This window comes from Electrona antarctica (genome assembly GCF_951216825.1).
Source record: "Electrona antarctica genome assembly, chromosome: 3".
NCBI classification, from domain to species: Eukaryota; Metazoa; Chordata; class Actinopteri; order Myctophiformes; family Myctophidae; genus Electrona; species Electrona antarctica.
Genome location: NC_136808.1, coordinates 59,406,404 through 59,434,065, shown reverse-complemented (window position 1 = coordinate 59,434,065; position 27,662 = coordinate 59,406,404). Strand labels below are relative to the sequence as shown.

Sequence of the window (27,662 nt, the reverse complement as noted above, 5' to 3'; positions counted from 1 at the left end):
TCAGAGCCACGATCTGTCGGATGAAAGCAGATGCTTTTTGTCAGACGTCAGAGACGTGCATGTAGAGACAAGCAGATGTGCATTCGTCCCCCCATGTACACCCCCCATGTACAGTACTGTATATGTGCGGGCAAGCACGTTCCGCGTGCATGCACATGTTTCTTTTTTCAGACATTATTATCTGAAAAATCGTAAAAGTTTATCTCAGCGTAAAAGTTTGCCTTGCTCATTCATTCCTTGCTACACGTGCTGCTGCTGCTGCTTTGTGCCGGTCTTTTGTGCACCCCGGATAAAGTGTCTTGATTCAATATTTAGATAAGTGTATGGTTTTATATACTATATACCCATTCATTCTTGTCCTTCCCATATGAACCCATTGTAAGTTAATAAACAAATACATTTTTAACCATGTTAGACTCTTTGTGGGAAAGAAACACATGCACGTCTGGTGACTGATATTGTCCTTCTAATGCATGAGGGTGTTGTGTTTTTCAAATACCTTTTCCTTCTTGTGGTATATCTGTCATGCACCAATCAGACTTTGGAACTGTCTCTAGGCAGACTGTCTCTCTCTCTCTCACACGCACCCACGCACCCCACACACACATATCTCATCCTACATGACATTACTGTTTTATGTACTTAGTTACTTCACTTACTTTCCACCCCTGCTAATGAGCTGCAGGCGTTACAAGGCTCCCATAAAATAAATAAATAAATAAAATAAACGCTGCTTCAGCAGTTTTATTGTGCACATCTGCCAGTGGTTTATAGTTGCGGAGGCACTACTGGCCTACTTTTCATGCGAGGCATCGTAGAGTTGAGACTGCAACAATGGTGTGAAGCAGCCTCATATCGAGGCCCATTTATTTATTCAGCATTTGAGCCATAGGAGTTGATAAGGCAGATGTTGATAAGAATGATTTGACATGCTCTGATTGTGTCTAATTGTGACTTCTTGTAAATTAAGTAGCCTAATGCAGGTGTTTAACAATAATTTAACTCTTGACGGGTCCATTTTACACTCTCAAGAGTTGAAGATCTAATAAGGGTCCATTTGGTTACCATCTCTCCATCATTCAGCTGGGGACCCCCCAATGATAGAACCGCATAATGTTCGATTAATTACGATTAGTTATTAACTGTTAAGTTTAACCGACTAATTTCTTAACGGCGATTAATCGATTAACTATTTAACATTCCTATACAGAGTATTTCTACATTGTAGTATTGATACTTTAACTTACATTGCCTTCTCAAAGTGGGTCAGCACTCAGCAGTCCTTGAGGGATTTCCGGGGGATCCCCATGCTATTAAAAATCCACATGGATAGAGTTCCAGGGCTGTAACTAAACAGATACATGACATACAAACCCCCATAACTTAGAGAGTGGACACAATGAACCGCATGTTTTGGTTCCATTCGAACATTATCTGAGTCACAGACCTGGATATCTATCCATACTGTACCTTCTTAATTGACATAAGGGGCTCACAATCAGACTAAATGTATACATTGCAGAGATATGTTAATGACATACATGTTTGTGTGTATGTGAGAGAGAGAGAGAGAGAGAGAGAGAGAGAGAGAGAGAGAGAGAGAATGAATAGGCTACACATTCATTGGCCAATGAAAAAGACAGAGGGAGGAAGATGATCTACTGATTGTCCAGATCTGATCACGTGATCAGAAATCGGGGACAATCACGTAATTTTCAAATGATCTGAATCAGATCAGGAGCAAAAGGAAAAAAAAACGTGATTTGGACATCCCAATCACGTCAATATTATATCCATATCATGACTGGATATTGTGATATGGCATAAGTGTTTTATAAAATTATAAATATCGGATGGGGAACAATCGGCATCAGCAGATACTCAAAATCAAATGATCGGATCTGGAAAAAAATAAATAAATGTGATCGGGACATCCCTATAACTACTGATGATCACGTTCATGGTTGTATGTGTAAATTGTTTTTCCCAATTACTATTAATTTTGTAAAATATTGTTTCCACACAGATCGTTCCTACATGGAGGCGAGGGACCAACTACTGATCAGTTACAACCAACTACTGGCCAACCACAGCAAGCTGACCGAAGACAGACACCAGCTGCAGAGCGGCTTTAACCAGTTACAGAACAGTCACGACCGACTGACTGAGCAAAAAGACCAGTTACAGACCAGTTTGGACCAGTTACAGACCAGTTTGGACCAGTTACAGAACAAACATGACAACTTAACTGAACAGAAAGACCAGTTACAGACCAGTTTGGACCAGTTACAGAACAAACATAACTACCTAACTGGACAGAGGGACCAGTTGCAGACCAGTTTTGACCAGTTACAGACCATGTACAACAATGTGACAGAAGAGAGAGATGAAATGAAGAGGAGACTCTGTGGTCAGTGAGACAGGTTTTATTCATGTCGTTCATTCGTGTCATTTGTTGTTAATTTGATCCAATTTAAGAACATTGGCTGATGACATGGCTTTATCGTTTTGTTGTCAGAATCACCTGGATGGCAGAAGTTAGACAGCGGTTGTTATTACATCTCTACCGAGACACAACCCTGGGAGGAGAGCAGACAGTGGTGTAGAGACAGACAATCTGACCTCATCATCATAAACAGCCAAGAAAAACAGGTATGGTGTGGTTTGTGCGTGCGTAGTTGTGTACGTGCATGCGTGTGACTGTGTGATTAGTGCAGGTTTTGTAACCTATCCCAGCTTCAGCTTCAATGTCGTTGTAACATCACAAATGTACAGGTGTAAAGGGACGTGACGGAAGTGAAGTTATTATGTTTTTGTACAATTTCCCAAAATGTAGCCGTTTCAATACTCTATGGTAAAGAGTCAAGACAAGGGGAACAACGAAGGCACTGCCATTTCAAATCTACAATGTCAAATATGAACACGGTGCATGGCCATATCCATATGAACACGGTGCATGGCCATATGAACACGGTGCATGGCCATATGAACACGGTGCATGGCCATATGAACACTGTGCATGGCCATATGAACACTGTGCATGGCCATATGAACACGGTGCATGGCCATATGAACACTGTGCATGGCCATATGAACACGGTGCATATGAACACGGTGCATGGCCATATGAACACGGTGCATGGCCATATGAACACGGTGCATGGCCATATGAACACGGTGCATATGAACACTGTGCATGGCCATATGAACACGGTGCATGGCCATATGAACACGGTGCATGGCCATATGAACACGGTGCATGGCCATATGAACACTGTGCATGGCCATATGAACACGGTGCATATGAACACGGTGCATGGCCATATGAACACGGTGCATGGCCATATGAACACGGTGCATGGCCATATGAACACGGTGCATGGCCATATGAACACGGTGCATGGCCATATGAACACTGTGCATGGCCATATGAACACGGTGCATATGAACACGGTGCATGGCCATATGAACACGGTGCATGGCCATATGAACACGGTGCATGGCCATATGAACACGGTGCATGGCCATATGAACACGGTGCATGGCCATATGAACACTGTGCATGGCCATATGAACACGGTGCATGGCCATATGAACACGGTGCATGGCCATATGAACACGGTGCATATGAACACGGTGCATATGAACACGGTGCATGGCCATATGAACACGGTGCATATGAACACGGTGCATATGAACACGGTGCATGGCCATATGAACACGGTGCATGGCCATATGAACACGGTGCATATGAACACGGTGCATATGAACACGGTGCATGGCCATATGAACACGGTGCATGGCCATATGAACACGGTGCATATGAACACGGTGCATGGCCATATGAACACGGTGCATGGCCATATGAACACGGTGCATATGAACACGGTGCATGGCCATATGAACACGGTGCATGGCCATATGAACACGGTGCATATGAACACGGTGCATGGCCATATGAACATGGTGCATGGCCATATGAACACGGTGCATAGCCATATGAACATGGTGCATGGCCATATGAACACGGTGCATATGAACACGGTGCATATGAACACGGTGCATGGCCATATGAACATGGTGCATGGCCATATGAACACGGTGCATGGCCATATGAACATGGTGCATGGCCATATGAACACGGTGCATATGAACACGGTGCATGGCCATATGAACACGGTGCATGGCCATATGAACACGGTGCATATGAACACGGTGCATGGCCATATGAACACGGTGCATGGCCATATGAACACGGTGCATGGCCAAAAAAGAGAAGACAAAAGAAATACAAAGTATTGCTGCACGATTAATCAAAAAAAATCTTGATTCAGACACCTGTGCGATCTCATTTCTAAATTTGAGCAAGAATCGTGCAGCACTAGTTTGCTGTCCAATTCATTTTTCTTGTGTTTTACTACAAGAGTAGTAAATTTGATGCAAGCAATTTGATGTTTGTTTAAAGCAACAGCAGTTTGCTCCAGGTGCCACATTTTGAATGCAGAAAGACAATACATATTTTCATGGGAAAAATAATTATCGTGTGAGAATTGTGATCTCAATTCTTGTGGAGGAAAATGGAGATTCACATTTGAGCAAGAATCATGCAGCACTAATACAAAGAAAGGAAGAAATGCAGTGCTTCTTTGAGGAGATGCAAATCTAGTTTGGTGCGTCAGTAACCAGCAGCTTTTCTGTCCAGGACTTTGTGGAACGTTTAAACCACAGAGTGTGGCTGGGCTTGACCGACACAGAGGATGAAAGGACGTACAAGTGGGTGGATGGAACACCACTGACAACACCGACGTAAGACCTATCTTCATTTCACCTTCATTCTTCGAAATGCTCCCAGCAAGCCAAATGGCGCTATGAGGACGTTATGATGACGTCCTCCGGTGATGTTCAGGACATTCAGGACTAGGCCAGATCCCAGCCCATATGGGATTGATCTTTACGTCATTTCCAGAACGTCTTCCCCAGCTTATTCTGGGCAGATCTGACTAGTATTGGTTTGACTCGATCTGCCGGGGGGGGCAATCGAGATTGTCATTAATTCGTCCAGGTCCTGACCATGATTCCTGGGGTATTAAGGGGGGAGCTGATGATTGACAGACAATAGCGCCCCACTTCCAATAGCAGGACATTTTGGTATTACAAAGCCAACAGCCGAGTTGACAAACCACTAAAAAAAGGGCAGGGTATAACACCTTTTTTTTGTTTTTCTTCTTTCTAATTTATATTTGTTCGGACCAAAGAAATGTGTGTATTGTCATCATTTGTCAACTCGGCTGTTGGCTTTGTCCGAGGCTTACAGGTCTTTAAATAAATACTTTTTGAAACGTCTATGGGAAAAATGAATGGGAAATTGGACTGCAACGCTCTATTTTGCGTGTCTTAAGTACCAGGTCTGTTGTCTGCTTAACTCAGACGATCCCCTAGGGGTCCCGGACCATCTGTTGAAGACCCCTGATCTACAATATAATTTGAGGTTGTGATAAAAAACAGCAGGGACGTGCTGGCCATTGGGAAATTCGGGACAACTCCCGAACGGCCGGTCCAGTCCAGGCCGGTCTGGGCCAGCCGTTTTCTTTTTTTGGTATTAATAAAATAGGCGCGCCTTTGGCCGCGCGTCTAGAGGGCCTCCGCAACTCCACTTCCCGGGCTGAATTATGGGCCCACCACGTCCCTGCTTTAGAGTGGAAAAAAACAAACAAACAACAGCTGTCATGTGTACACAGTGTTAAACACCAACATTTGCACATGTTCGGATGTGCCTTTGTTTAGGCCTACATATTTATTTATGTTCTGTTTGTACATTGTGCATTTATTCTATGCACAATTTTGTGCCCTTCTGTCACCACAGTGTAGGCTATCACTTTGGAGATTTTTATATTGTATTTTATAGATACTTTGAGGTTTATTATCATGGATGCACTGATTGTTTATAATCAATTGAAGTCTTGTTGCTCCTTCAGGTACTGGCTTCCTGGTCAGCCTAACAACAGGGAGCCAATCACGCACGAACAACAGGACTGTGTGGAGTATCACATCTTCAATGGGACGTCTGTTCCTACACGGGGATGGAACGACAAAATCTGTAACGCATTCAACCCGTGGATCTGCGAGAGAGCTCTGGGCTGAAGCCATGTCAACCAAAGAACAAGATTCCTGTACACTACAGGATCTCCTCACTGGTCAACAAAAACACCTTGAAGACCCTATAGTCTCACGTAGCCAGACAACTATATTCCACAATCTCCGAATGCTATATTGAGTCTGGAACTACACCTCCTGAATGCTATATAGAGTCTGGAACTACACCTCCCGAAATCCGAGTAAGGAAGCTGCCATTTCCGTTCACGGAAATATATTTTAAAATATCTTTATATTTTATTTTTTTATTTCCATTTCTGCTGAGCAGCAAGCTATATATGTTTAGATGATCTCTATTTACATTAGGATATATTTGTGCGACTGTAAAGACGAAACGGAAGTGCGATGTCATAATTTTATTTGCCAGAATTGTATTGAGAGGATGGCCCCTTGAGATGCAGCGTCTCGTTTTAGAGGGGTCCTACATCTACAACATTACAGCAGTGCAAGTACACAGTACTAAAGACACATAGTTACAACATAACATACAGTACAAATACACAGGACATACACATACAGGTACAGTTAGCTTGCTCCCCTTCTCTGCGTGAAAGCGGAAGATTGTTCCAGTCCTCTTCTTTTCGCAGAAAAGTAAGCCTGGGACCGAGGCTAGTTCCAGTCAGATGGAGCTTTGTAGTGGAATGACGGTCCTAGCGCGTCCAGATTCCGAAAATATTCTGTTGGGAACCATAAGATAGGGATGTTGTGTGTGTCTAAGTGGGTATGGGGATGTGAATGGTTTCAGAGACTGTTTCAGGTATGAAGGGCAGTTGAAGTGGACGCATTTAAAAAGGAATAGAGGGTATGCGTGTGACATCATCATCAAACCCGGAAGTTATGCAGGAATGCCTACTGAGTGGCAAAAAACTACTTTCTGGCCTTGACAGCCCATACATCCAAACAGAAAAGTCCTATTTGATTGCATTAAACAACATTAAACAATGTTAAACTCACTTTGCAGGTTGCTTTGCCACTCGATTTGCCACTCGATGTGCCATTCACTTTAAGCGCATGCGCATAGTGCCAGTGGTGTTGCCTTCTAGCCTTAGGCTGCAGCCAGTCAAGTGAGCTGTACAATTGGCAGTGGTGGGTTCTGTATGGGCATCTAAGAACAAATCTGCACAAGGAGTTACATAGTACATTAAGTGGCTTGAGGTGAGTATCAGTGGTGTTTTGGTATACAATGGCGGCATAGTCTACAATGGGGAGTAATACTTGAGAAATGATTATTTTCCTTTTCCTCACAGAGAAGCAGTTGATGGATGGGTAGAGTGAGCACAGGCTGCCATAGGTTTTTTTAACTGTATATATATATATATATATATATATATATATATATATATATATATGATGTTTAAAAGAAAGTTCCGGATCCATCGGGACACCGAGGTATTTAAATGAGTCCACTTTTTCAAGGTAAGAACCGTCATCAAAGTTGATCGGAGGAGCTTTGGACATTGCGTGAGTGGCCGAACAACATGCTACAGGACTTCCTCATATTCAATAACAATTATTTTTTGGGCATTTTTTGGACCAGGTTGAAGTCAGACTGTAAAAGGTGTTGAATTTGGTGAATGCTTTTATCAAGAGGCATAAATAACTCCGCTTTATATTTTACTCATGATAGAGCTTCCGTTGCTCCAGACTGTATGACGGAAGCATTTGAAATATGTGAGAGGCAACAGTCTGGCAACGCAAGACTATGAAGACCCTAACTGCCTAACAGGAGCCCTCATAGTCTACAAGGTTTCTTCGACTACCTACCGCACACATAGGCTCAGAGCCAGTGAAACCAGGGAAACCCTGGTATTACTTTTTTGTTTGTTTTTGTCTCCACCAGGCCGAAGGCATGGTGAGAGAGTATGTTTTGCACTCCGTCCGTGTGTGTGTCCGTCCGTGTGTGTGTGTGTGTGTCCGTCCGTGTGTCCTTCCGTCCGTCCGTTACCAGCTAATCTCCGGCACCGTTAACCCGGTCGATGCCAAACTTTGCACACACACTCCCTAGATGCCAACAATGAACCTCTGCCCCGCATTTTCCAGAACGGCCTGTTATAGCGCCACCATGAGGCAGCTTTTCACATTTGTTACCTACAACTGCACCGATCTGCGTGAAACGTTGCATGCACACTCCCTAGAGGCCAAGGACAAACCTTTGACCTGCATTTTCCGCATCTGCCTTTTATAGCGCCACCAGGAGGCCGACTTTTGTAAAACACATTTTTGGATATTACTCCTCCAGATTCTGTCCAAAAATCTCACAAATCGTTACACAGTATCTCTATGGTCATGTGCTCAAGTCGGATCTGTCCGATATTTCATATTCCACCCTACTTGGCTATAATTGCCTTTCACAGTTTGCAAGATTGCCCCGTTTTGAACAAAAGCCTCAAATCATGAACACAGCATGCAATTTACGTGAAATCTTTCACACATTTTCTTACTAGGCTGAGGAATATATCCCACCCTTTTCACATTGGCCTGTTATAGCGCCACCAACAGGTTGATTTTTGCAAAACAGGTTGATTGGAACAAAATGCCTCAAATCATCCAATTGCCATACAAGGCAAACATGTTTATATTACTACTAAACATTTTGCCAAACATCTCACACAGTCCTATCCTCCTGGTGGAGACCTGTGCCCAGAAGGGCACTTTTTCTAGTTTGTTTTTGTTTTCATAAAATAAAAATTAAAAAAAGAAACATGTTTTGAGCTATTTTTGCAATTTCTTTAATTGGAATCATTAATTATTTATCTATTTATTTGTATTGGAATCCTTAAAATACAAATACATAAAAATACTATAGTCACTGAAGCAATTAGAGCAGGTCATGTTTGGAAACAGCTGAGATCAACAATATATCAGAATTATTTCCGATATTAACCTGCAGGCCTTAAGTGAAGGTGGAGGCCGGGCCGCATGTGGCCTTAAGTGAAGGTGGAGGCCGGGCCGCATGTGGCCTTAAGTGAAGGTGGAGGCCGGGCCGCATGTGGCCTTAAGTGAAGGTGGAGGCCGGGCCGCATGTGGCCTTAAGTGAAGGTGGAGGCCGGGCCGCATGTGGCCCTCGCACCACGTAGAAGGTGGAGGCCGGGCCGCATGTGGCCCTCGCACCAAGTAGAAGGTGGAGGCCGGGCCGCATGTGGCCCTCGCACCACGTAGAGGCCGCCTTAAGTGAAGGTGGAGGCCGGGCCGCATGTGGCCCTCGCACCACGTAGAAGACATCACCACCTTTTAAAACCAATGGCCTAATAGTAAGGGCATTTTATTATGGGGAGAAATATGTCTCAAAAGTATTCACAAATATTCCATGATTTACAAATGTGTTTCCAAGATTTACAAATGTGTTTCCAAGATTTGCAAATGTTTTTCTATGATTTGCAAATGTTTTTCCATGATTTACAAATGTGTTTTGTATTTTTACAATTGTCATATATTTGTAAAAATCATAGCACATGTATTTAAATGCCAACTTACAAGTTACAAGTTTTTTTGTGGATAGGACAATACATTTGTAAAAGTTATCATAAAAAAGCGTGACGTTTGTCTCAAAATGATTCAACAGGAAAAAGGAATGCGAAATGCAGACTTAAGGATTTACAAATGTTTTTTTAGGATAAATGCACACACAAATCTAATATTTTCTTTGTAAAAATACAAAATACATTTGTAAATCATGGAAACACATTTGTGAATCATGGAAACACATTAGTAAATTGTGGAATATTTACAATACATTTGTGAAAATTATCATAAAAAAGCGTGACGTTTGTCTCAAAATGATTCAACAGGAAAAAGGAATGCCAAATGCAGATTTACAATTCACACGCACAATTGAGGATTTACAAATGGTATTTTAGGATAAACGCACACACAAATCTATATTGTTTTTGTAAAAATACGAAATACATTTGTAAATCATGGAAAAACATTTGCAAATCATAGAAAAACATTTGTAAATCTTGGAAACACATTTGTAAATCATGGAATATTTGTAAATACTTTTGAGACATATTTCTCCCCATATTTTATCAGGCATTTGACAAATCTGGGAACTAAATCGTTACCAAGAAATGTCTTCACCAATGTGTTTCTAAAGGTGTCTAATAACGTATACTAAAAGTTTGAAATTCAACTCCTGTGGGAAATTGAGTTATTAGCATAATATGTGACCATACCCCATAACATCCTATATAAGGCAAAAAAGTCCAAATTTCATCATTCTTTAAGTAGCATGTGACATATGAAACTAGGGGGTTTTCATGATTCTGAATCCATTCCAAGCATTAGTTTTGCACAAAAAACACTCCTTGGGCTAAATTAGGCCATATCCACTTGACCAAATGTGCTGACCTCATCACGTTTGTGAGGCCGTTTTCCCCCCAAGGAGTGTTTTTTGTGCAAAACTAATGCATGGAATGGATTCAGAATCATGAAAACCCCCTAGTTTCATATGTCACATGCTACTTAAAGAATGATGAAATTTTGACTTTTTTGCCTTATATAGGATGTTATGGGTTATGGTCACATATTATGCTAATAACTCAATTTCCCACGGGAGTTGAATTTCAAACTTTTAGTACATGTTATTAGACACCTTTAGAAACACATTGGTGAAGACATTTCTTGGTAACGATTTAGTTCCCAGATTTTCATAGATTTCTCTTACTATAAGTATTTATTTATTAGTTTTTCAGGAAAAGTAAAAAACTGATCCAAACCAAAACTATATATTTCTTAATAATTGTACCTATACCTATTTAACTATTAACCCCCGTGCATAATCAGTAGCACTAAAGGTTTTCAAAGAGATATACCTGCCAGACAGTACTAGGATACAAAGGCTGAAAGGCATGCATTTGCATTTGAATGGCACAACGGACAATCCACTGTCCACTAATAGTTCTCAGGTCTTGTTTTTGTCATAGTGTATGGATTTTGGCCAGGCAGAAAATGGATTTGGACAGGCGGACGCCTGTCCTCGCCTTATTGTAGATACGCCTCTGGCTACACCAGCAGTCTGGGCCACGATGAGAACTCATTTCATTTCCAACTCTCAGATATGTCTGATCGACATAATTATGTTTGTGAGAGTTCTTGCTTTGGTTATCAGCTTTGACTTAATTGACATAATTGTTCCTATATTTGTCCCACATTTTCAACTTAAATTAAATGCAAAACTGGAACAGCTCTGCAAGATATAATGCAACACACTGAACACAGACAAGTGAGATAAGACTCAGCCATCAAACAAGACTGTCTTGTCAAACCATGTGACTTCCATTGGAAATGCATTGGAGCGGCCATTAAACACGGACAAGACACAAGACAGGTGTCTCTTAGGTGTGAATGAGGCCTTATATCTAGACATTGCTTTCAGGTGTTGGGTGAAAGCTTTCACCACTGCATATAACCTGTAACCTGACTCCGCCAGATGGGGCAGCAGAGAGTACACTGACTGGGTTCCCCCCCAGCAGGAGGGGGGGAACCCAGTGTACTCTCTGCTGCCCCATCTGGCGGAGTCAGGTTATATAACCTGCCCACCTGGGCGAAACAGCTTTAAATGATGATGCACACCCACAATTAAGGTGATTACTTTCAGCCATGTTTTACTCAAAAAGGCAAAGCTCAGGAAGCTTTTCCAGTTCCACATGCAAGGGTGTGCCGACATGTCAGCAGCACCCACTCTGAATGCACAGCAGCACCACAAGGTAAGAAAAGCTTGTTGGGTTATTCCAATGATGAATTCTTCACTTGACATAAAACCAGTGTTATGGGGATTGGGGAAGTGGTAGTGTTTCTATTCTTGGTTAGACATCCAGTGAAAAATAGTCAATCTACAAGCTCAGGTGTCACAATTCCTTGTGAGCTTGCAGAATGCAGATTGACAGTTTTTTTTTTTTTTGCAAAGAGTTTTGGTATGGAGCTAGTGTATATAGGCCTTATAATTAATTGACTGGATTCCCCATGGGCCTTAAAAAAAATGGAACATGGAAAGTTTATGGTTTTATGGTCATGATTCATCAGGATCCTCAATCCAGGTTTAAAATGTGTAGAGGCCTACCGGTAAATATTTTTTTGAAACCTGACTTTTTTTTCTGTTGCACTACAAAATGGCCGCCACTGATATGCCCTATACCGGGAGCCCTCCTGTTTTTGGGTGGTGCAACCACTCCAAGGAACAGCTTTGTCCCTATTATATATGGGACTTACTGTCCTACTACTGTCGTGGTTGAAATCGATACAATTTATCTAGAACTAGACTATAGCTTTTTAAGATTCATAACCTAAACGCTGTTCTTCTCTCTCCAGATATGGCCAATGCCAGCCTCCTTCACTGTGCCATATGTAAAGACGTGTTTACGCACCCCGTCACGATATGCTGCGGACACAACTTCTGCAAGGCTTGTCTCCAACTGACATGGGACAGGATGAATGCTCAGGACGAATGTCCCACGTGTAAGAGTTTTTATACGAAGGTAGAGGTCAACACGGCGTTGTCGCAGTTAGCTGTTGACTTTAAGAAGCAGCAGGCTTTTCTAAATCCCATTTCAGACCAATCTGCTGACGTCGATGTGCTTTGTGACATCTGCCCTGCGCGGAAGGAAAAGGCTGTGAAGTTTTGTCTGAAATGTCTCAGCTCTTTCTGTGAGACGCACCTGGAGCCTCACCGGAGAGTTGCAGGCCTCAGGAGCCACTCTTTGGCTGCTCCAGTATTGGGTCTTGAGAATGGGGTCTGTGGGACCCATCACAGGGTGCCCGATCTCTACTGCAAGACAGACCGGGTTAGGGTTTGTTGTGATTGCATGGAAACGGACCACAAAGATCATCACGTTGTGACACTTGAGCAAGAATACAACTCGGATCTCGCGGAACTGGCTGAGATGACGGCGAAACTCCAGGGGCCGGGGTGTCAGGGTGTGCTAAACGCACCGTCAAAGAGGGTCCGTGGCGCCACTAATGCCGTCAGAAGGGAAGCGCAGAAGGTGAAGGAGAAGCAGCGGGTTCCATGGAAGAATTGAACATGGAACTGGGCTGGGCCTGGGCTCAACGAGACGAAACATGTCGAGTTGGAGCCTCACTTTGACGATCAATGTGCCTTTGTCCCTGATGTATCTGAAAATCACAATTAACACTATTATAGCTTAAACAACTGTTTAGTGTAGTGTGACATTACATTGTCTTCCAGCAGGGCAAACAAGTCAGGACACAGTGGCTAGGAATCTCAGAATAGCCAGTGGCTTGATGACCACTAACAAATGGTTGGGTGTCGCTTGGTAGGCTTGCATGTTAGGACACCTACTGTGCCTCCTAGCACTGGGCTTCCTGGTGACCATATATGGGGACAATTTGGGACGAAGGGGGTTTGGGTAACCTGAGACCACCTTTGTCTCTGCTTTCAGTTGTATAAAGGTCTACTGTAAATGCCTATCTGTACGTGTGTTAGTCTGGAAGCCGAGAGGCTGAAGGAACCATGGGGCTCTGTCCCCATGGCTGATGCTGTATTGAACTCTGCAAATAAAATGGAACTCCGGAACCTTCATCTGCCTGTCTCTGCTGTTGACTTCATGCTCCGTATTTTTGCCTGAGTATTTTCTAGTCTAAGTATTCAAGGTCTGTGTATGGGCCTTTGATTATAGAACAGATTCTTCAAAGTGGTGCCGAGCTCGGTCGTGTTGATGCATTTTTGCGTCAGGCGAGAGAGCCAGTGGACAATTGACAATTCAGTCTAATAGATATTTCGGTCGGCAATTTTTTGGACGGTGGAGAACGACGACGGCGCTGCAGTCGAACCGACGGGGTTCAACACGGCGATCACCGCCGCAACGGAGGCGGCCTGCACCGAGGAGCGGCGATGGGCAACGGCGTGGTACTCTCGGCGATCGTGACCAGAGGGCGATGGACGGCGGCTGGACGGCGGGGAGAGGGGTGCTACGGAGCACAGCGTGCCCCGGCCCGAGGGCGTTCATCGGCGGTCAGCGGTCCAAGGGGGGCGATGGCCACTTCATTGGCTCTTCTCGGCGCGTCTCGACTCGACAGGCGCCGGCGGCGAGGCGTCGTGGCTTCGTTCCATTCAGCGGCTCGACGGAGCTGATCTACAAGCTCGCAACGCGGCACATCACAAGTTTCTGCCTTGCAGAGGCCTACAGGCTCCTGTGATGACACTGAATCACTTTCTCGTTTTTTAGTCATGTTGTCTTATCATGACTGAAAGGGAGGAGGTGATGAAAGTGAATTCGGATCAGAATGAAAGTTTTCGGACAAAGGGCAACTCTCGACAACAGAGCGGCCTACGCCATGCGGTGCATAAGTGTACTGCATCACAACCTCGTTTGGCCCGTGTGCGCTGACTGATGGACACTGACGAAGGTGAGACAAAAGGAGAAGAAACGTTACAGAAGATTCTATTATATCAGATGGATATCGTTCCATTTGATTCCAAATGTATGTCTACGTTTGTCTAGTTCAACATAGTAATGGGCATGTATGTTGATTTTATGTGTCAGTATTTAATTAGGGAAGTTGGCTTAATGGGGATGATATGCCTAAGGGAGATTTGGAGCTGAAAAGAAATATTTACCGGAGTAAAATTAGTTAGATGTCTCTTTGTCAGGCGAAAGACAGCGCTCCTGTCGTACGCATAAGTATTAATCATCCTAATTGTGCATAACGTTCTTATTTTTGTTCGAATAAATTTGTGAATGGGAAAAGTCAACGAAGGTATTTCTGCTATGACATGTGGGGAAAACTCTAAAGTTATATAAATTACTCTAGGATTTTAACGTAAGTGAATAATAGTAGCATGCACGAGATCTGGAAAAACTTAGTTAGGGTTTATGGTCGTCGGTGGTAACAGTGCTGTTATTTGTACGAGCCTTGGGGAATCTAGAGTGTTGAAATAATTATAGATGATTTCTGCATGTCCTAAAAAGATGAGTTAACTAAACAAAAATGAATCATTTTATGAATGACTATGGTAAAATTTATCCTTAACATTAACTGATGCTAAGAGCATCAGATGTAAAGTTTGAAGAACTGTAACACACTTTGTATTCAATAATTGGGTGCTTTGGAGTGAAGCAAAAGGGGTTGGATACAGCGACGGTGTATTGTGTTTAAATGTCAGATATATGTTTACGGGTTATAATTTATGCCAATGATCATGTTTTGAGTTATGTAAGGTTAAAAGTGTTGATTACAGTACAGAGAAGTTGTTAGTGTGTAAGAGAGATTCTTACTGTGGTTTTCGGGCTGGAATGTATTTTTTACTATTTACTTACTTACTTATTTTTATTCATTGTATTTCCTATGTAATGTTTTAGCCTGAAATTAAATTGAACACAGAAGGGAGTTCTATAAGCACACCGGTGATAATACTGTAATGGAATGAGAACACTGGTAACGAGTTATGTGATTTGAATGCCTAGAAGTTTGTAAGCCATTTTTAATTCTACTGTAATTGTTTGATTTCTTTGTGTCATCTTGATGTTCCAGTCAGTGCCAAAGGGAGGACGAGGGTCAATTGTGTTTCCATATTCGTTTTTATGAGGCATGGTTGCCTCAAAGGGAGGTCTGATGTATCTGAAAATCACAATTAACACTATTATAGCTTAAACAACTGTTTAGTGTAGTGTGACATTACATTGTCTTCCAGCAGGGCAAACAAGTCAGGACACAGTGGCTAGGAATCTCAGAATAGCCAGTGGCTTGATGACCACTAACAAATGGTTGGGTGTCGCTTGGTAGGCTTGCATGTTAGGACACCTACTGTGCCTCCTAGCACTGGGCTTCCTGGTGACCATATATGGGGACAATTTGGGACGAAGGGGGTTTGGGTAACCTGAGACCACCTTTGTCTCTGCTTTCAGTTGTATAAAGGTCTACTGTAAATGCCTATCTGTACGTGTGTTAGTCTGGAAGCCGAGAGGCTGAAGGAACCATGGGGCTCTGTCCCCATGGCTGATGCTGTATTGAACTCTGCAAATAAAATGGAACTCCGGAACCTTCATCTGCCTGTCTCTGCTGTTGACTTCATGCTCCGTATTTTTGCCTGAGTATTTTCTAGTCTAAGTATTCAACGTCTGTTTATGCTCTATGGGGAGAGGGAAAGCACTCGCTCCTTTGTAGAACAGATTCTTCATCCCTGTCAAACCTGCCCACTGGTCTAAACCAGAACCAGGACAAAATACCCTTTGTACCGGTATGTGCCTGACACTGTGAGAAGAGCTGTGTCTCGACTGCCAGCGATCCTAGATCAGGACATTGGAAAACTCAACCGACGAGGATGACGGACTGCACGGTGGATGTGACCCATGCAGACAACACTGATATTCACCGGCATCCATCCGATTTCTTTCGCCACTCCTGAAGCCCAACTAGTCTTTCCATATACTGGGGGGGAGACTGACTTCTATATAAACCAAAATGTATTAGCCACCTCTCATTGGCCAGCCCCCCCATAGATGAGACCCCCTATAGTCACAATTTTCTGGCGCCGTCGCTGACCTGAACCTCATAGTAAAGTTCACATGCATGATATTTTAACAATCACTAGTCTGCATACTATTTAAAGGTATTATATCACATCAGGAACATTCTGAAGTGTTCGTTGGCCCAAGTGTTATGGTTCATTATCACTTTATCAGCTGTGTTCAATGTGAAACCCCAGTGGGGCGTGGTGGTGGACTAGGACAGTGACTATGCATTATTACAAGTTATCATTATGTCGGTATGTATATTCTATCTTTGTTGTCTTACTTTTTTGTGCACTTTATTCATTGCAATGTGTGATGGTGGCTGCCCTTGACTGTCAAAACCAGTGTTGTGTTGTTTGTGTTTTTAAATGAAAGATTTACATTGAATAATAAAACATGGATATAATCTATCTTCCTGTACTTCCTGTCATGTTCATGCTGGCGAACAAACGCATAAATGATAACCACCCACACACTTAATGTCAACGAAGTTCACACCCACAACACCAGAGGGAGTTCAACAAACCATGTGCAACACAGATTCGGCTCAAACAAGGGACTAAATTAATTTCGCTCCTATGCCACCAAAATTAAATGTGTAACGCCCTACCAACAGCCATTAAGACTTGTGAATCCCTTGACTCCTTCAAAACCGCTCTCAAAAGGCACTATATGGACCCCCCCCCCCCCCCCCCCCCCCCCTTGCAGTCAGAGTTTCCCCTTACTGTATTTTTGTTTTCCCCCTTAAATTTTTTTTATAGAAGTGTACGTCTCTAAATGTTCTGATGAATTGAAAATGGTGGGCCCTCTTCTGTTGTAAACAAGAGTAATGCTTTATCATGGTGTCACTGTCGTCCACAGTAAGTTTTTGTATTGAGTTGTGCATCTGTTTATTAAATGTACCCATTCTGCATACTGTTAATCAATCAAGATGTCATCGTTGTTCAATAGGCAGGTGCAAGCATGGGTGCAAGATTTGCATATTGTCTTTTATTTAGTTTGACTGAACCTCTAATGAAACAAGTATAGGCTACTGATGTGGTGGGTTTGAAATGGAAGTCTGGAAGAGCCTCTGTGTATGTCCCTGTTTGGTCTGTTGACTGTTACTGTATTGCCCCCTTAGAGTATACCCCCCCCCCCCCCCCCCTCCTTGAAAACGAGTTGCTGCAACTCAAGGGGCTTATCCTATAGTGAATTTCAAAATAAAAGTTCTTCTGGAAAAGTAGCAGTGAGTGTTCGAACTCAACACCGTTGGGTTGTATAGCTTTAAGCTTTTACATTTTTTATGGTTTTTGTTTTGTTTTAATGTGCAAATGTATCGTTCTCATTGGCTTCTGTTTATTAGTCTATAGTCTAAAGGGTACTCTTATTCTGAAGAGATCGTCCACCGGAAGTGCTATTGTTGCTGCCTTTGTCTTGTTAACAGAACACAGCTTAATGTAAACAGAGGATTTGATACTAGCTGTCACTCACTGGATTCATCAACATTCTTATAAAATACCTCATATCTGTGTTGAACATTCTAGGTGAGTTTTCTAGTATTGCATAGAATGAATAAAGGGCTGCGTGCAGTGTCAATGTCAACTAACGATTAGTGCACCCACTAACATGAGCGTTGTGTCTCGGCTAATGCTAATGCTACACTCAAATATGAATATAAACCAAGTTGGAGGTGATGTTTACAGTCCAAAACACAACGGACAGTATGCCCAGGCAGTCAGGAAATAGTTGGAATACATTGTTGACGTTAAGGGTCAATAAAAACTACACCCGCTAAATGCGTTCTGTTGAGCACGAACACTGTATCTGACTTTATTATTGTTGTATTAATTCAGGCCACAGATAATTCTGAAAGGGCAGTGATATTCATTCATCGATATCATTCAAATTTGAAGTGATACCCCATTATATTATAACTGCACCGTCTGTAGGTATACCATGTGTATCTCATCTGGAATATCATTCATGTTGATAGGATATATCGTGCCAATCAAGGCCATGCAGTCTGTTCGTTCCCTGTATAAAGGTTATTTCTATTTGTCATGAGAACGAAACGTTTGAGCCTCGTACACCTCTGTTATCATAGAATGCCATTGGTCACCAATTTCGATGTTACATATTTGTGGCAGGAGGAAAGCCCTGAGATTGACGTACTCTTATGTTCATGAATGAACATATAAGTCACCTTCAGGGCTCTCTTCTAATGAAATCTCATAGTGTGGAGACAATTAAGTCACTAATGTATCTATTCCTTTATTTGGCATCTTTCTTTTGCTGCCAGCAACGTTCTGGTTTTGATCTCTTAGTCTTATTATCTAATAATAACGTAATACTATAAAAATGATAATTTAAGATGTCCGCACCACTGACCTCACTAAAATGTGTGTTAGAATACTTTTTGTGTGATATTTTGAGTTTGATATAGATTAGAGTCTGGAGATTGATGTATTATATATATATATTTTTCTTTTCTATATAGTTTATACATATAGTTTCATTATATAGATATATTCCACTGTTATGTTCTTAGCTTACACATGTTTCATGATAACTACTTTTTATGTGTATGATGTATTGCCATGCTTTTGTTCTTGCTTAATGTAAATCGCTCTGGATTAAGAGCGTCTGCTAAATGCCTAAATTGTAATGGTTATAGTCTAAGATTAAGCAAATAAAGTATGGAAAGAGCAGGGGTGGTGGAGGTTCATCTCGTCATGACATTGTTCCAGCTTACAATCTAATACTCAACTTTAATTTCAACGCAATTTCAAGTTAAAACTTTACTATTAACCCATTTTGTACGGGAACCCCTTTTGGTGTTTTAAGCATTAAGTTACACTTTAGCTATTGAAAAATAGCAGATCTACAAGCTCATAGCGCGCCACTCGGTGGCGCGCTATGAGCTTGTAGATCTGCTATTTTTGAATACATTTGTAGAATCGTTCCCAGGTCAAAATGGGTTAAAGGTGTAGCCCTCTTGTACAGCAGAGGATATAGCCAAAAGCCAACTAACCTTGAGCTGTGTAGAGAACATGAGCCCTCTGTTATGTCTCTGTCAATGTCTTGTATGCAGACGCAGTGTAATACCTAATGTACTCTGTGCTGCCGGCTGGGCTATTAACACTGCCGCCTGGGCAATTTACACTAGCCACCAGCCAAATGCTGTTAGATTTAGACCTTAACATTTTCAGTCCATTAGCCAGTCAGGCCAGTGGACATAAAATGTTTGTTTCCTGCACTGCTTTTTGAGTGGTGCAGCCACTCCAATGCACAGCTTTGTGAGTCTGGCCGTTTGAGCACGGGATGTCTGACGTCTTGTTGTTGACATAATCAGACATCATCGTGATGAAAGGCACCGCTCACTTCACACAAGTGCAATTATTTTTGTGAGGAATGAGCAAGCATTGCAGCAGCAATGAGCAAGTGGCTCATTATGCAAAGTTGAAAACAAAAGAGGTGTGTGTGTGTGTGTGTGTGTGTGTGTGTGTGTGTGTGTGTGTGTGTGTGTGTGTGTGTGTGTGTGTGTGTGTGTGTGTGTGTGTGTGTGTGTGTGTGTGTGTGTGTGTGTGTGTGTGTGTGTGTGTGTGTGTGTGTGTGTGTGTGTGTGTGAATATAATTCTCCAGGAGGCACAGCGATGCACAGCTGTGTGCGGGGCACTGGGGCCTTGTCCCCGGCCCTGCTCCCCCAGCTGCTGCTGTCCAACGGAAGCTCCTGCAGCAGGCAGCCCTCGTCCCTCTGGAGCTCTCGCCGATGCCTGGTCAACACCTCTGCCACCAGAGACTCCCAGCCTCTGCCCCTGCCCGCCCAGGCCCGCGTGGTGATCTGCGGAGGGGGCATCGTGGGGACGTCTGTGGCCTACCACCTGGCCAAGCTGGGTTGGACAGATATAGTGCTGCTGGAGCAGGGCCGGTGAGTAGTCCATCTGTGATGAACATCTATGTGCCGGGAAAATGAGCTGATTGATTGATTGATTGAAAAAATTTATTAACAGTTTGCAGAATTACAGTACATTTCAAGCACAAACTCAATACAAAGGCTGTTAACTGTGAGTGGACGACCCAATTAAGCATTACACTTGTTTACAACAGGGTCCACCATGTTCAATTCATCAAAACATTTAGAGACGTACAAATAGACACTTTTCTCACCAATAGGATTTCCTTTTTATGATTATTTTGCAGGCTGCTCTATGTCTTTATAGAGGGTATGGGCATGGCATCATCGTCATACCTGGAAGTTATGCGGGGACACCTACTGAGTGGCAAAAAGCTACTTTCTAGCCTTCACAGCAAAGCAAAGTTACTATATTTACCCAGGGTAACTGGACTAAGCATCAGATACTTGTTTACAGCCAGGCCCTGCTCATAGAACATTTCATGGTAGTGGTTCAATGCCTTGCTCAAGGGCACTTCAGCGGTGGTAATTTTAACGTGCCGGTCCGGGGATACGAACTGGCGACCTTCCGGTATCAAGACCGCTCTGCAAACCGTTCGGCCATCGAAACAGAAAAGTCCTCTGATTGCATTAAACAACATTAAATGACTTTAATCTCACTTTGCCACTCACGTTATGCATGCACATACCCTCTATTTAGAAAAGAGAGTTTGTTGCTAGTCAAACTGAGTCTCTAAATAAATAACTTAATCAGAGATTAATCTATTACTGTTCCAGTTCATGGAACCTTACCAATATAGGTGGGTTTTTCCACTTTATGCTTCTACATCTGTCATTGGGAGAATACTAATAGACCAGCCCTATTCTCTATTTTATCTGGTTGAGATTATTGTCTCTTGTACTAAAGTAGTGCTTTGTATTTGGTGGTCAGACTGGGGGCAGGAACCACGCGTCTGTGTGCTGGCATGGTCAGCGTGGCCAAACCCATCTCCATCGAGTGTCGCATGGCTGACTACTCCAACACCCTCTACCAACAGCTGGAGGAAGAGACGGGAGTCAAGACGGGTATGTTCAGTTCACTTCAGTCTGTATGATTGTATAATTCACTTTATAACTCAATACTATCAATTCTGAATTCAAAGAAGTTTGATTCGCTTTTCGGTTCAATACACACACTCCCAAAACAAAAATAGCACTCAGATTACTTGTAGCCTGTGACTGTAATACCAATCAGTAAGGTGTAATCTTCACAATAAATGACGTTAGTAAAGTGAGACACTGCAGTTATACGTACTTAGGTATAGCCAAGAATGTGATCAGGCTGAAACAAAGTGACAGCTGCGGGAGTACACGCTGGTCTGTTAGCACAGGGGTTCTCAACCCGTGGGTCGCGACCCCTCGGGGGTCGCCAAATTATTTTAGGGGGTCCCCAAATTATTTTCCAAAAAAAAAAGATTTTGTTTTTTTATTTTTTTTCCACGATTTTTCAAAAATAGCAGACGAGTGGCGCGCTATGAGCTTGTAGATCTGCTATTTTTAAATAGCTAAATTATAACAATGCTTAAAACACCAAAAGGGGTTCCCGGCTCCCGCCCAAAATGGTTTAAGGTTATTGTAGCAGTCAATTTATATTGGGGGTCGGGAGGGGGCGGGGCGGGGGTCCCGAGACGTTGCCAAAGCATTTTCGGTGGTCCCCGGCCAAAAACGTTGAGAACCCCTGTGTTAGCATACACGTGTGTGTGAGATTAAATAAATTAGGTACTGTACATAGCATTCATGTTACTTGGTGTCGTGTGTGTGTGTGTGTGTGTGTGTGTGTGTGTGTGTGTGTGTGTGTGTGTGTGTGTGTGTGTGTGTGTGTGTGTGTGTGTGTGTGTGTGTGTGTGTGTGTGTGTGTGTGTGTGTGTGTGTGTGTGTGTGTGTGTGTCAGGTTATGTAAGGACAGGGTCCCTGTGTTTGGCTCAGAATCAGGACCGTTTCCTGTCTCTGAAGAGGCTGGCATCCAGACTCAAGTACGCTTTCTCATCCAGTAGTTTGACTACATGTAGCTGAATTTTATATTTCACTAAATTGTGCTGAGGGGAGTGATTCAGATTGACCCACAATGTGGTCATTCGTTTTTTCTGTTATATATACTGTATAGTCATGTTACTGAACGTACCAGCAACAGAGAGTATTGCCCAGGAATTTCTCACATCTATATTGTGTCTCCTACAGTATATTGACAGATAGCTGAACCATGAAAGGTGATATCAATGTCCTGTCATGGAAGTAAAGTGCTGTTGCTTTTTAAGTCTTATCATAAATGTCATAAATGAATTTGTCACTGTGTTACATGCAGTACATGTCACTCTCTATACATGGTTTACTGGTGGTGCTGGTTGATACCAGTCACTGTTTCCATGCTGCCTGCCTATGGACTTGATTCCTGTTCCCCCCCCTGTCTTTCTCTATATCACACGCCCCCTCACTGTCTGTCTGTCTGTCTGTCTGTCTGTCTGTCTGTCTGTCTGTCTGTCTGTCTGTCTGTCTGTCTGTCTGTCTGTCTGTCTGTCTGTCTGTCTGTCTGTCTGTCTGTCTGTCTGTCTCTCCCTCCCCCTCTCTCTCTCTCCCTCTCTCTGTCTCTGTCTCTCCATTTGGTTTATTCTGCAGAGTAATGGGAATCAGTTGTAGTATCATTAAGCCTAAAGAGGTGGCTAAACTCCACCCTCTGGTTAACATCCATGACCTGGTGGGGGCACTACACCTCCCTGGAGACGCAGTGGTTTCCCCGCCGGACGTCAACCACGCCTTGGCTGTCGCTGCTGCTAAACAAGGCTGGTATTACCACTAGAATCACAGTTCTAATACAGCTGGATTCCACATTATTGCTGTGCTGAAAAAGATTCAGTGCTAAAAGTGGTCCTATGACCCAAAAGAATACACCCAATAAATGATACAATGAATCAACATTCCATTTCGCATGTTATGACACAATTCAACAATGTATCCTTGTGCTTGTTTCCTAATATTTCTTATTATATTCAAAGCAGATTTGCTCATTTCACAGGCTAAAGTCAAAGCAAGAGACTTAGATATTTTGACAAATGATTAGCTGTTGAATTTGAAAATATAATTTAATTTGAATTAAAAAAATTATTTTGTCATATTGAAGAACAGGATTAATTGCTTAGTAATTTGAATTATAGTCATATTCAATATATTCATATTCAGTTTTCTTCAATAAGAGTGTAAGGAGCAGTGCTTACTGCTTATGAACCTCCTCCCATTCTGGCTCTAGGCGTCCTGCTGTTGGAGAGAACCAGTGTCCAGCAGGTCTTGGTGGACAGGGGACATGTCACAGCAGTGGAGACAGACAGAGGAGCCATTGAGTGTGAATACTTTGTCAACTGTGCCGGACAGGTGAACAAATATGTTGGCTAGAGACGACTGAGCGGATGGATGGATGCACGCATGATTGGTTGAAAGGTGGCTAGGTAGGTGGATATGGATGGATGGGTAGGAGGACTAGGTAAAGGCATGTAATGGATGGGTGGATGGATGGATGGATGGATGGATGGGTAGGACTAGGTAGAAGCATGTAATGGATGGATAGGTGGATGGATGGATGGGTAGGTGGGATTGATTCTTCCTTTGTCCAGCAGTGTAGGCTAATTTCTCATTTTGTTCTCAGATTTAATACATTTAATGAACAAGCAAAGCGGTTGCTCCTGCACTGCCTCGGAGTACTCAAAGACGCTGTATGTGTGTGTGTGGGGGGGGGGGGGGGCAGGGGGAGAGGTACAGTGTGTGGGGACCAGGGGGAGAGGTACAGTGTGTGGGGGCCAGGGGGAGAGGTACAGTGCAGAAGAGAAAGAAGAGAAAATAACTCAATCAAAGGCAGCAGAAAGCAAGCAGCAAGATCTTTGGTTGTGTTTTAAAATAAACTCTCCCCATGCCTTCAGCCTGGTGGAGACAATTAGAGTGGCAGCAGACCTGGAGTTTTCTGGGAGTTTGTTCCAGACATGTAGTGCATAAAAGCTAAATGCCGCTTCTCCACATTTATTTTTGGTTTTAGGGACAGAAAGCGGACTTCTCTGCATAATACTGTAGTGGGCTATGCATGTTATAATAATGACGGTGCCATGCCATCAGTGGGCCTCTGTGTGTGCTTACTTGAAGACTACCGTCACTATAAGACTAGTATATTGTATTGAAGAGAAAATTCATGCTTTCTCTCTCTCTCTCGCTCTTCCTCTCATTTCTGTTTCAATTCCTCACTCCTTCACCATTCTCTCTTAGTTCCGCTTCTATATTTCTGTTTGTGATCCAGTGATCTGGGCTCTAACGTGTGTGTATTTGTGTATGTGTGTGTTTACTTTGCAGTGGGCTTATGAACTGGGCCAGGCCAGTGAGACGAAGGTCTCGGTTCCTCTGCACGGCTGTGAACATTTCTACCTGCTCACCAAACCACTTCAGGAACCCCTGCCGCCCAACACGCCAGGTTTCGCACAACAAAACGCACCTGAATATCTTTTCAGGCACCCACCACACATGACGACAGATGGCAACTTGATTTTCAAAGATGATCTTTTCGTTGTGCAACATAATTATCATTGATGATCATCAGATCTTCACCGTAGCCCACAGCACTTGCCGTAGCCTCGACGACCTTGCCGGCGTATACAAAGGCTAAATTATGTAATTTAGATGGCATATTATGTAGATTTAGCGTTCTATAGTGTATACTTATAGTTTCATTGTACAGATATTCTACTGTTAGATAAGTTGTTGTACTGTTAGATGAGTTGTTAAAGGGCAACTTTAGTCTTTTCAACCAAGGTTCTTCATTTGCTGCTTTCTTTCGTTTTAACGATGTTTAGCTATTTTTGACAGGGTCATTCGAACAAGTGGCTAAATAGGACTTTTTTTCAAAAATAAAAAATAATTCAGTGATTTCTTTAATATTATTATTCACTATAGTCCTACCAGACCCCAGGAAATTACATCTGGCCACAAAAGATCACGGGATCTATTGAATGTGAAGGGCGAGGTGACAGACTGACATATTGAGCCTACGACACAAAGTATGGCAGCCCCCCCTAGTGGTCAGTTGTTCTACTGTGCCCAGATGTAATTTCCTGGGGTCTAGTAGGACTATAGTAAATTATAATAAAGAAATCGGCGTGAAATTTTGTAAAAATATACATATTTAGTCACTTGTTCGAATGGCCCCGCCCCCTGTCAAAAATAGTTAAAATCGCTAAAACGAAAGAAAGAAGCAAATGCGAAACATTTTAACACTCATCTTTTACTTTCTCCGATAACAACCTAAAACATAAGCTTACTTACGGTATGATCCTTGATGACTATAGATGTATTTGATGTATTACCATGTAGTGTTGTTCTTGCTTACTGTAAATCGCTCTGGATTAATCCATTGAGACCTGGAACGCATCCATGTCACGTTAGCGTTAGCGTTTTAAACATTATGTTATAATTTAGCTATTGAAAAATAGCAGATCTACAAGCTCATAGCGCGCCACCGAGTGGCGCGCTATGAACTTGTAGGTCTGCTATTTTTGAAAAATCGTTAAAATGTGCCTCAAATCTTTCCGAAAATTGTCATGATTTAGAAAACTTTTTTTTTTTAAATTTCGACGTCAGGCCTGAATGGGTTAAGAGCGTCTGCTAAATTGTAATTGTACATTTTCTGTACAACAGCTGTGATGGATATGGATGGGAGGATCTACGCCAGGCCGTGGCAAGGAGGCCTGCTGTCTGGGGGCTTCGAGAAGAACCCCAAACCCATCTTCACAGAGGGACGCAACCAGCAGGATGTGCAGAACCAGCAGGAGGACTGGGACCACTTTGGTATGGACCGGGACCGGGGGCCATGATTCATGAAACACGGGCTGTATCCACAGAAAAGCTCTTTCAGCTGCCATACATTTCTATGGTATTTCACACACTTTATGTGGACACCGCCCTTAAATTATTATGTTTTGATTGATTGATTGATTGAAGAATTTATTAACAGTTTGCAGAATTACAGTACATTTCAAGCACAAACTCAATACAAAGGCTGTTAACTGTGAGTGGACGACCCAATTAAGCATTACACTTGTTTCCAACAGGGTCCACCATGTTCAAATCATCAAAACATTTAGAGACGTACAAATAGACACTTCTATAGACAGAACAGGAATTCATCAAAAAAGAATTCATCAAAAAGGAGGTAAAAAGGGAAAAGAAACATATACAGTGAGGGGAAAAAAAGGGGTGGGCGGTGGGGGGGATTCACGTTCAGCTCCGTTAAATTGTTTGTTTTCCTTGGAGGAGCTGCGTTGGGTCCCCAAGTCGGCTCCGTGGCCGTACCTTGAGTTGGCTGTGTGGCCGTGACCATCTCTTGTGTTGTCCTTGCGTTGGGTCCCCAAGTTGGCTCAGTGGCCATACCTTGAGTTGGCTGTGTGGCCGCGACCGTCTCTTGTGTTGTCATTGCGTTCGTGTTTGAGGGATTCCGATTTTACAGGGGCCAGTTTCGAATTGCAGCCGTCCGTAGGTGCCCTTTGAGAGCGGTTTTGAAAGAGTCAAGGGATTCGCATGTCTTAATGACAGTTGGTAGGGCGTTCCACATTTTAGTGGCATAGGAGCGAAAAGAATTTAGTCCCTTGTTTGTGCCGAATCTGGGTTGTACATGGTTCGTTGCACTCCCTCTGGTGTTGTGGGTGTGGACTTCGTTAACATTAAGGAAGTATCTAGACAGGTACATGGGTATCTTGGTGGTGTATCGAATCTTGTGGACCAGACCCATTGCAAGATGCTGTACTCTGTCGTCGACCCTAAGCCATTCCAGCCTGTCGAAGTGGGCAGGGGTGAGGTGGGTTCGGGGGGCTAGATCAAGTAGGAGCCTGACCAGTTTGTTTTGGGAAGTCTGGAGCCTGGTTTTAAGGGCCTTTGAGGTGCTGTGGTACCAGGAGGTGCATGCATAGTCAAAGAAACCCTGTACAAGGGCTCCTGTTAAGGTCTTCAAGGTGTTTTTGTTGACCAGTGAGGAGATCCTGTAGAGGAATCTTGTTCTATGGTTGACTTTTTTGATTACGTTGGTGGCCATTTTATCACCGGAAAGATTAGCCTCCAGGATGGAACCTAGGTAGGTAATT

General features: G+C 42.9%; 1 protein-coding gene and 2 long non-coding RNA genes across 3 annotated transcripts in view; 2 read left to right on the top strand and 1 right to left on the bottom strand.

Annotated features, from left to right (window-relative positions):
• The first annotated feature begins 2,298 nt into the window (after nt 1–2,298).
• Nucleotides 2,299–4,793, top strand: LOC306920323. Its single transcript, XR_013789646.1, has 3 exons — nt 2,299–2,410; nt 2,519–2,652; nt 4,703–4,793. It is a non-coding gene; the product is annotated as an uncharacterized lncRNA (long non-coding RNA).
• A 7,991-nt stretch (nt 4,794–12,784) lies between these two features.
• On the bottom strand, nt 12,785–17,630 carry LOC306920312. Its single transcript, XR_013789643.1, has 2 exons — nt 16,304–17,630; nt 12,785–13,266 (listed from the first exon to the last, which is right to left on the bottom strand). It is a non-coding gene; the product is annotated as an uncharacterized lncRNA (long non-coding RNA).
• Nucleotides 17,631–18,018: 388 nt separating this feature from the next.
• pdpr (pyruvate dehydrogenase phosphatase regulatory subunit) overlaps nt 18,019–27,662 on the top strand; it is a 38,969-nt gene continuing 29,325 nt past the window's right edge. The window contains exons 1-8 of the mRNA XM_079496170.1: nt 18,019–18,151; nt 20,250–20,535; nt 21,452–21,585; nt 22,451–22,532; nt 23,173–23,336; nt 23,801–23,922; nt 24,886–25,003; nt 26,224–26,373. Of these exons, the coding sequence (XP_079352296.1) occupies nt 20,261–20,535; nt 21,452–21,585; nt 22,451–22,532; nt 23,173–23,336; nt 23,801–23,922; nt 24,886–25,003; nt 26,224–26,373 (1,045 nt within the window). The 5' untranslated portion in view covers nt 18,019–18,151; nt 20,250–20,260. The remainder of the gene's footprint in view (nt 18,152–20,249; nt 20,536–21,451; nt 21,586–22,450; nt 22,533–23,172; nt 23,337–23,800; nt 23,923–24,885; nt 25,004–26,223; nt 26,374–27,662) is intronic.